Here is a 9363-nt window from a genome sequence, read left to right on the forward strand (position 1 = left end):
TGCTACATGGAACCTGTGCGGACTAGTCTTATATCAGCTTGACACAGGCTAGAGTTATCTGAAAGGCGGGAACCTCAGCTGAGAAAACACTTCCATAAGATCTTGCTATAAGGCATTTTCTTAAGTGTGATTGATGGGAGAGGGACCAGCCCATTGAGGATGGTTCCATTCCTGGGCTGATGGTCCTGAGTCCTGTAAAAGAGCAGGATAAGCAAGTCAGGAAGAGAAAGCTTGTAAGCATCACTCCTCCATGGCCTCTGCATTGGCTCCTGTCTCTGGCTTCCTGCCCTGTTTGAGTTTCTGGCTTCCTTCGGCGATGAACTATGATGTGGAAGTGTAAACCAAATAAACCCTTTCCTCTCCAACTTGCTTTTGATCATAGTGTTTCTTCTCAGCAATAGAAATCCTAAGACAGAAGCCTACTGTAGAAGCTTCCTAATATAGATAAGTACATATAAAAAAAAGGAATTTTAATGGGGGTACTCTATAATGGGGACAATGTCTTTGTCAGACACCACAGGATATCGAATAACAAGCCCAGTTCCAAGTATGGGTGACCTCTTTGCAAGCTGTTGTTCAGCAAGGTCCCATAGACATCTCCCCCTAATACTACAAGCTGTTGCCTTTGTTCTCAGTTCCCCTTGATGAACGTGATGGTAAAACCTCAGTGCTGGAGACATCATGTGAATCACGGGACTTGGAGAAACTGAGCTGGGACTGAATGCTCCATCACAGTTGGCTAACATTCTGAGTCCTAGGAGGGGCTTAAAGAAGAAAAGCAAGCAACAGTCTAACCCGGTTAAGAAGCCGTAAGTAGATATGCCTACTGTTGCAACAGTGGAAAGAAGGCTACAGGAGTAACCAACCACTGCCCCCAAGTTCTTACCTTGACAGCCATAGATTTGTGCATACTGCAACCCTCATCAGAGACCCACAATTGGTCAATATGCAGAGCATAAGGTTATGGAGCTCATAATAGGACATCCACATGATTTCTCCTTTCTCTAACACTCAGACCAAAGTAGAAGATGGGGTGGAAAGACTGAAAAAGCCAGAGGATGTCTGTTGCCAAACAGTATTTGCCAGACAAGGCAGCTTAGCTGCACCTATGGACTGGCAGTAGCTGGGACTGTATGCACAAGACAGTAGGGCTGGGCTCATCCATTGCTCCTTATCCACCTGGGAAATCCACCATGAAGCAGTTTCCTTCCTCTCCCACTCCACCTCAGACAGCCTCAGAACTGATGCCCTTTCTAAACCTTCGAAGATATCTATATTATGCTATTGACTTATAATCGTTAAACAGATTAAACTTCTCGTCAAAATGTAATGAACTTAATCCCCAGAACTGAGCGAGGGCAAGAGATTGAACTACTTTATCATTTTATTCTTTTTAGTAGTAATGGGGTTCGAACCCTGAACCTTTTGTGCACTGGGCAAGCATACGGCTACCCCCATCAGATCAGACGCCTCCTGAAGCCATGGGAGATCACGGTGCTCTGGTATCTGGAGAGAGGCGAGTGCAAAGGCATGTCGGCAATCTTTATCTCCGGAGGGCCTTTCTTCAGGACGACTTTCCGATCTTCCCCATGGCAAAGCCGCTCACTGTAACCCCAGAACAGGGAATCTTCCAAGGGGCCAGTGTAGATCCCACACGCTTCCGCTTGCTAAGAGAGAAAACATATTCTGCTGAACGGCACCAGATGTCGTGTTCATGTTAGGCTTAAAGACTTTTTTCTCTCTCCTCCCCCACTCGGTGACTATATTAGAGCATATTACTACTGTGGGTGCTGAAAATCAAACACAGGTCCTCTGGAGGATCAGTCAGCTCACTAGGTAGTTGGCTGGCCTGCACCTTGCTATCTAGACCAGCCTGGCCTTGAACTTACAGAGATTCTCCTGCCTCTGTCTCCCAAGTGCTGGAATTAAATGTATGTGTGTCACCATGTCTGGCTTTTTTCTGGCTTTTTGTTTGTTTGTTTGTTTAAATTTTTTTAAAGACTTACTTATTTGTTTATTATACAATTTTCTGTGTACAGGCCAGAAGAGGGCACCAGATCTCATTACAGATGGTTGTGAGCCACCATGTGGTTGCTGGGAGTTGAACTCAGGATCTCTGGAAGAACAGTCAGTGCTCTTAACTGCTGAGCCATCCCTCCAGCCCTTTCTTTTTAATTTTTAAATTACATTTTTGTAAGTATGTCACCATCTAAGGCAAAATGGAAAGGGAAGAGCAAGCTACAACACAGTAACCATTACTCAGGGTGAGAATGCTGTTTCATTTCATTCTCTATATTTCAGTCATGGTAATTGTTTAAGTCAGAACTCTGCACACCCACATCCACCCACAGACACACAGACACACAGACACACACATGGAGTCACTGGTAATATTGTTGGGAATACATTAACCTATACTGTAAAAGTGAAGCATCCTTAAAATCACTAAAAAGGTCCAGCCGAAGAAGGCAGCTCAGTGGTACAGTGTGCTCAGCACCACGAGGAAGCCTGACGGGTCAACCCTAACACACAAACAAAACAACAACAACAAAACAACAACAACAAAAATAACACAAGGAGGAAGGGCTAATGAGATGGCTCAGGTGGTAAAGGCTCCTGCTGTCAAGTCTAATGACCTGAGTTCAGTCCCTGGGACCCACATGGTGAACCAACCAAGCCACCCCCGCACACACACTTACACATAAATACGTGGTAGTTTTAATGTAATTGGCCCCCATAAGCTCATAGGGGGTGACACCATTAGGAGGTGTAGCCTTGTTGGAGGAAGTGTGACCTTGTTGGAGGAAGTGTGTCACTGTGGGGGTGGGCTCTGAGGTCTCCTTTGCTCAAGCTATGCTCAATGTGGTACACAGTTCACTTCCTGTTGCCTGGAGATCAAGATGTAGGACTTTCAGCTCCTTCTCCAGCACCATGTCTGCCTCCATGCTTCTTACCATGATGATAATAGACTGAACCTCTAAAAATGTAAGCCACCCCAATTAAATGTCTTCCTTTATAAGAGTTGCCAAGGTCATGGTGTCTCTTCACAGCAACAGAAAGACAAAATGAAACATACCTTTTATAAAAGCAAGCAAGCTTTCTTTAATACACTCAGTATTTCCAATTTCAGTTCAGTATTTCTAATAGGTGAAAAGAATAGTTAAAAGTAGTGTCTCACCATGCAATGCTATTAATTTTTTTCTAATTTATTTTAATTTATGTGCATTGGTGTTTTGCCTGTATGTCTCTGTGAGAATGTCAGATTCCCTAGAATTGGAGTTACAGTTGTGAGCTGCCATGTGGGTGCTGGGAATTAAACCCAGGCCCTCTGGAAGAGCAGCCAGTGCTCTTAACCACACACTCTCTCTCTCCAGTCTCTGCAATGCTATTCATTAAGCCATCAAATTATATAAAATAGATCCCAATATTAAGACTGAAGAAAAGCCAGTCATGGTGGTACATGCCTTTACCTAGCATTTGGGAGGGAGATCAGGTAGATCTGAGTTTGAGTCACTTGTCTATATGCAAGTTCCAAGATAACCAGGAATATACAATAAGACTTTGTCTCTTTGTCTCTCTCTCATACACACACACACACACACACACACACACACACACACACACCAAAACTGAAGAAAGTCTTAGTAATAAACGTGTGTAGACTGGCATTTCATACCTGTGTTTTAATTTCTTTAGGTTTTGTTTGTTAAGTACTAGATTTAAAAAAAAATATATTTCATGCTGGGCAGTGGTGGTGTACACCTTTAATTCCAGTACTCAGGAGGCAAAGGCAGGTGGGACAGCTAGGGAGAAACCCTCTCTCAAAAACAAACAAAACAAACCCAAAACCAAACCAAAAAAACCAACAAAACCCCCCATATATCTCAATGAAAATGTAACTTTTTATTTTATAGCATTATATATGTGCATTTTATAAGGAAATAATTGAGCCATGTTTTATAATTTATTTTATTCCATCTATTTATAATTTCTAAGACTTTCCTGCCTTGTCAAAACACACTCTTATTCAACATTAGTTATTCTATTGAAAATTTCAAATTATTTATAGTATAATACATTCTAACTCTTTAAGGAAGTAACTTACTAGAGAGGTATGTTGGCTCATGTCTGTAATCCTAACTCTGGAGAAACTAAGGCAGGAGGATAACCATGAGTTCAAAGTCAGCTTGGGCTATATAGTGAGTTCTAGGAGAATCTGGGCTCCAGAGTTAAGACTCAATCTAGGTGGTGAGAAGTGGAAAGAAGAAGAGGACAAGAGAGAGGAGGGAGAGAGGAAGAGAGGGAAGGAGGGGAGAGGAGGGAAAAGAAGAACCCTATAATGGCCAGTTTGAATTTGGAAAACATTTTCAAATTGGCTAGCAGCATCGAGGGGCAAGTCTTACCTGCAAACCTAGACCAGCCGCTTCCCGGTGCTCTGCTGGAATACCCAGTACAGTCTCAACCGGAGCTCCTGTGCTGGAGGTTCGCTATTCACGTCACCTAAGCCGGCTCAGCCTCCAGCACTGCCCATGAGTGGACGTGACCTCAAATGCTGTCATGCGTCCATTTTAAGTTTGCATTTGGGTTATTTTTGTTTACAAGTATATGTGAAAATATATAAAATGAGTTTTTTTGCATTGCTATATATTGCCTTAGAAATTATACTAAATGGGGGTTCTGTTTTTATTATCACATTTAGTTTGTTTAGTGGGCACGTGTGTGTGCACACATGAACATGTGTGTGCGTGCAGGCCAAAGGACAACTTGGAGGAACCAGATTTCTCCTTCCATCCTGTGGGTCCCAGGTCAGCCTCTGACTGTCAGGCTTGGTGGAAAGCGTCTTTATCTCTAACAGCCATAGGCAGGCTTTAGCCTGAATATTGGTGAGAAAATACCTTCAGATTCACATTCCTGAATTTCATGCTTTCTTTCCAAGGCATAACGTAACGTGTCGGGATCATGCCTTGCTTTAGTGAGAAGCGTGGCAAGTGAATCTCCTCACACCTGAAGATTAGGAAAGGAGAAAGGAGGTTGAGTTAACTTGTGTCCACATCGTTCTAAGACAGTGGTTCTCAACCTGTTGGTCATGATCCCTTTGAGCGGGTGTCAAATGGGGTCACAGAGGTCACCTAAGATCACCGGAAAACACAGGCATTTACATTACAATCCAGGACAGTAGCAAAATGACAGGAAGTGGCAACAGAAGTAATTTTATAGGTGGGGGTTCACCACAACACAAGGGTCCCAGCATTAGGAAGGTTGAGAACCACTGCTCTAAGAAATGGATGCAGTTTGGGTACATCACACCCGACAGCTGCAGGACAGTAGCTGTGCTACTGAGGTTCATCTCACAGCAAGCCAGCCAGCTGGGTGTGGTAGCTCAGGCCTCTAATCCCAACAGTTGGGAAGCTGGAGGATTGCTATGGAGACCATCTGACTCTACATATTGAGTACTGGACTAGCTAGGGTAGAGTGTGGCCCTTTCACAAAACAAACAAACCCAAGTATCACCAAGATCAAGTTAGGACGGGTACGTGTACTCCAACTACAAACGTGCATACAACCCAGGTTTTCATTTTTATTTGGTGTGTGTCTATGTGTGTGAAGATGCCTTTCACGGGCCGGAAGTGGGCAGTAGAGCCCCCTGGGACTGGGGCTGCTCAATGTGGGTGCTGGTTCTTTAGAAGAACACCAGGTGCCCCGAACTACTGAGCCATTCCTCTAGCCCCACAGTCTTGATTTTATTTGTTTCAAGATAGGGTTTCTCTGTGTAACCCTGGCTGTCCTGGAACTTGCTCTGTAGACCAGGCTTGCCTCAAACTCACTGAGATACTCCTGCCTCTTGACTACCAAGTGCTGGGATTAAGGGCTTGCACCACCACCACCAAGCCCTAAAATCTAGTTTTAAGAGTGGATATAGTATATCATAATTTGCTTCATATCTATGAATCATACAAAGTAAATATGAAGCAGTAGAGACAAAAGCAAAGGAGGAAGGAAAAGATTAACTTGGATTCTGAATTTATCCTAGCTCTTATTTAAGTCAGACTCACTATCCCTGCACCAACTTTTCTCTATGGAACATTTAGCTGTCTAAATGCTCAGAAGCGTGTGGTGGTTTGAATGAGAATGGTCCCCACAGGTTTGGATGTTTGAATACTTGGTCCCCAGTAATAGAACCCTTTGGGAAGGATTTGGAGGTATGGTTTTGTTGGAAGAGGTGTGTCAGAGGCCTAGGTATTGAGGTTTCAAAAGCCCTTGCCATTCCCAGTTAGCTCTCTCTCTCTCTCTCTCTCTCTCTCTCTCTCTCTCTCTCTCCCTCTCTGCCTTGAGCTTGTTTATAAGATGTGAGTGGTTTCAGTATGCCAGCCTGCCTGTCTGACTGCCCACTATGCTCCCTGACATGACAGTCATGGGCCAACCCTTTGAAACCAAAGCTTCTTATAAACTCTTTCTTCTATAAGTTGCCTTGGTCATGGTGTCTCTTCACAGCAATAAAAAAGCAGCTAAGACAAAACACAAATTTACTGTGCTCTTGCATGTCCCAGACTGCACAATAAATCAACAGAAAACCCAGGACTCACTGAGAGTTGGTGGTGCACACCTGTAATCCCAGCTATTTGGGAAGCAGAGGCAGAGGCCTCACAAACTCCAGACTAGCACGGGTAATTTAAGGAGACACTACCCCAGAAGGGGGAGGAAAGACTGTATGAGTCAGAGGGGATAGAGGGCACCAGGCAAACATGGCTCTCTGGCTCAACTAAGCAGGGCTCACATGGGCTTAACTGAAGCAGCAAGCACGGGGTCAGCATGGGTCTGCACTTGGTCCTCTGCATATGCTATGGCTGTTAGCTTGGAGGTTTTTGTTTGCTTGTTTTAAATAAAATGAATTTTTTTAAAGATTTTATTATGTGTACAGTATTCTGTCTGCAGGCCAGAAGAGGGCACCAGATCTCATTACAGGTGGTTGTGAGCCACCATGTGGTTGTTGGGAATTGATTTCAGGACCTCTGGAAGAGCAGCCAGTGCTCTTAACTACTGAGCCATCTCTTCAGCTCAGGCTGGCCTCGAACTTAGAGATTCACCTGCCTCTGCCTCCAGAGTGCTGGGATTAAAGGCATGTGCCACCACCGCCCGGTTTAGCTGGGACTTTTTATGGGAATCCTAACAGTAGGAGCAGGTGTATCTCTGACTCTTTTGCCTACTCTTGAGACTCTTCCTCCTATTGGACTGCTTTGTCCAGGCTTGATACCTTGTTTTGTCCTGTTTGGCTGTCCTCTCTAGGAGACCTGCTCTTTTCTTATGAGGAAACAGAAGGGGGGAGGGCAAAATATATCTGGGGGAGGGAATGTGGTGGGGGTTAGGAAGAATGGAGGATGGGGCTGGAGAGATGGCTCTGAGGTTAAGAGCACTGACTGCTTTTCCGGAGGTCCTGAGTTCAATTCCCAGCAACCACATGGTGGCTCACAACCATCTGTAATGAGATCTGGTGCCCTCTTCTGGCCTGCAGGCATACTTGGAAGTTGAACACTGTGTACATAATAAATAAATCTTAAAAAAAAAGAATGGAGGAAAAGGAAATTGGTCAGAGTGTATTTATTATATGAGAGAACCTATTTTCAAATTTAAAAAAAAAACACAAAACTTAAGAGGCTGCAGCAGTTAAGAGCACTTGAATGTTCTATCCTGAGGAAAAGGGTTCAGTTCCCAGCTCCCCCACTGGGCTGCTCACATCTGCCTGTGGTCCCAGTTCCCCCCAAATCTGATACCCTCTCTTAGTCTCCAAGGACATACACACACCACACCCACATATCCAAGTAATTTTTTAAAAAAAATATTTATTATGTATACGATATTCTGTGTATATGTCTGCAGGCCAGAAGAGGGCACCAGACCTCATTAGAGATGGTTGTGAGCCACCATATGGTTGCCAGGAATTGAACTCAGGACCTTTGGAAGAGCAGGCAATGCTTTTAACCACTGAGCCATCTCTCCAACCTAGTAATGGGTTTTTTAATTAAAAAAAAAACCAAAAAACCAGAATTAACAATAATGAGGGGCTGCCAAGGACAAGGGATGAAACGTAGGTGGTAGAGAGCTTGCCTAGCACGCATAAAGCTTGGGTCCCATCTCTAGCGCTGCTAGGTGGTGCCCACCAGCACCCTGAGCCCTCTGGAGGTAGAAGCAGATTGAGTCCAAGGCCATTCTCAGTCAGCTACATAGGGAGGTCAAGGCCAGCTTGGACTACAGGAGACTCTGTCCAGGGGTGTAATGAGGAAGGCTGATGAAACTCAATGATAGATCACTTGTCTAGCTTGTGTGAGGCCCTATACCATCTCTACTACAAACAGCAAACCACCAGCCTGGAACCCCGAGGTCCTCACTTATTGGCAGGCTTCGCTGCACTCCCGGCTGCACTACTCTTGTCCAGTTTCGGTAAAGCAGGACAGGCATCTTTTTCCAAAGCCATCACTGGTAGCAATGACAGAATTCTTACCTAGAACCTCACACAGCCTAATTCTGATGAAACTGCTGCCGTTGATGTAACAATTGTCCTACTAACACCACAGCAACCCTTAGTAGCTAGGAGTATGCAGCTCGGAGCTATTTAAGTCTCTTTATGAGAAATGCTATCATCAATTAAAACATGAGAATAGTTGGAGACATTGTGAATTTGACCAATAGGCAAAGTCTGCTTGCTGACTAGAGCCTCAGGATGTAGGTCAGTTGGTGGCATTAGCTCGGCTTGACTGAACCTTAAGTTCAGTCTTTCACACTGGAGAAACCAAGTGTGGTGGTGCACGCACAGCACTTGGGAGGAAGAGACAGGAAGATCAGCAGATATTCAAGGCCATCATTTGCTACGGAGGCCAGCCTGGTCTACACGAGTTCTAAGGACAGCCAAAACTATATTATTACAATCCTATCTCAAAAAAAAAAAAGAAAAAAAAGAAAAAAAAAGAAAAGAAAAAGAAAAAAAGCTTCTGATATTTACTTGTTTTCAACAAATGGCAAGCAAGTTCCACACAGACTTGTTTCTGTCTTTAAGAGTGCTTGAAAGGGGTTAGTGAGCTGGCTCAGCAGATAAAGATGTCTGAAGTGCAGGCCTCACAACCTAGAGCCCACTTAAAGGGAAAGAGACACCTAACTCCACAAAACTGCCCTTTGACTACAACATGCATGGCCCCCACACCTCCATCTTTTACCCACCTAATAATAAATAGCTTTTTAAAGATTGCCAAACAATAGAACATGGTGGCATAAATCCATAATCTTAGCACTACTTAGGCCGAAGCAGAAAGGCAAGAGGTTAGTCCATACCAAGATTCTGCCCACCCTATAGGAACAATTGGATGTAAGAGC

General features: G+C 44.2%; 1 protein-coding gene across 1 annotated transcript; it reads right to left on the reverse strand.

Annotated features, from left to right (window-relative positions):
* Positions 1 to 1366: 1366 nt before the first annotated feature.
* Spmip10 (sperm microtubule inner protein 10) lies at positions 1367 to 9224 on the reverse strand. Its single transcript, XM_048419381.2, has 3 exons — positions 8385 to 9224; positions 4896 to 5004; positions 1367 to 1667 (listed from the first exon to the last, which is right to left on the reverse strand). The coding sequence occupies exons 1-3, from the start codon at positions 8468 to 8470 to the stop codon at positions 1458 to 1460; spliced, it is 405 nt and encodes a 134-aa protein (XP_048275338.1). The 5' UTR covers positions 8471 to 9224; the 3' UTR covers positions 1367 to 1457.
* Positions 9225 to 9363: the final 139 nt, after the last annotated feature.

Source organism: Myodes glareolus, chromosome 13, assembly GCF_982192425.1.
Source record: "Myodes glareolus chromosome 13, mMyoGla1.1, whole genome shotgun sequence".
NCBI lineage: Eukaryota > Metazoa > Chordata > Mammalia > Rodentia > Cricetidae > Myodes > Myodes glareolus.

Excerpts from the sequence above, each read along its gene's own strand:
- Spmip10 (XM_048419381.2), bottom strand. The coding sequence starts at position 8,470 with ATGGCTTTGGAAAAAGATGCCTGTCCTGCTTTACCGAAACTGGACAAG. Across the intron at positions 5,005-8,384 it reads GCAGCGAAGCCTGCCAATAA|GTGTGAGGAGATTCACTTGC; the intron begins GTGAGGACCTCG and ends CCTAATCTTCAG. Across the intron at positions 1,668-4,895 it reads TCAGGAATGTGAATCTGAAG|CAAGCGGAAGCGTGTGGGAT; the intron begins GTATTTTCTCAC and ends TTTCTCTCTTAG.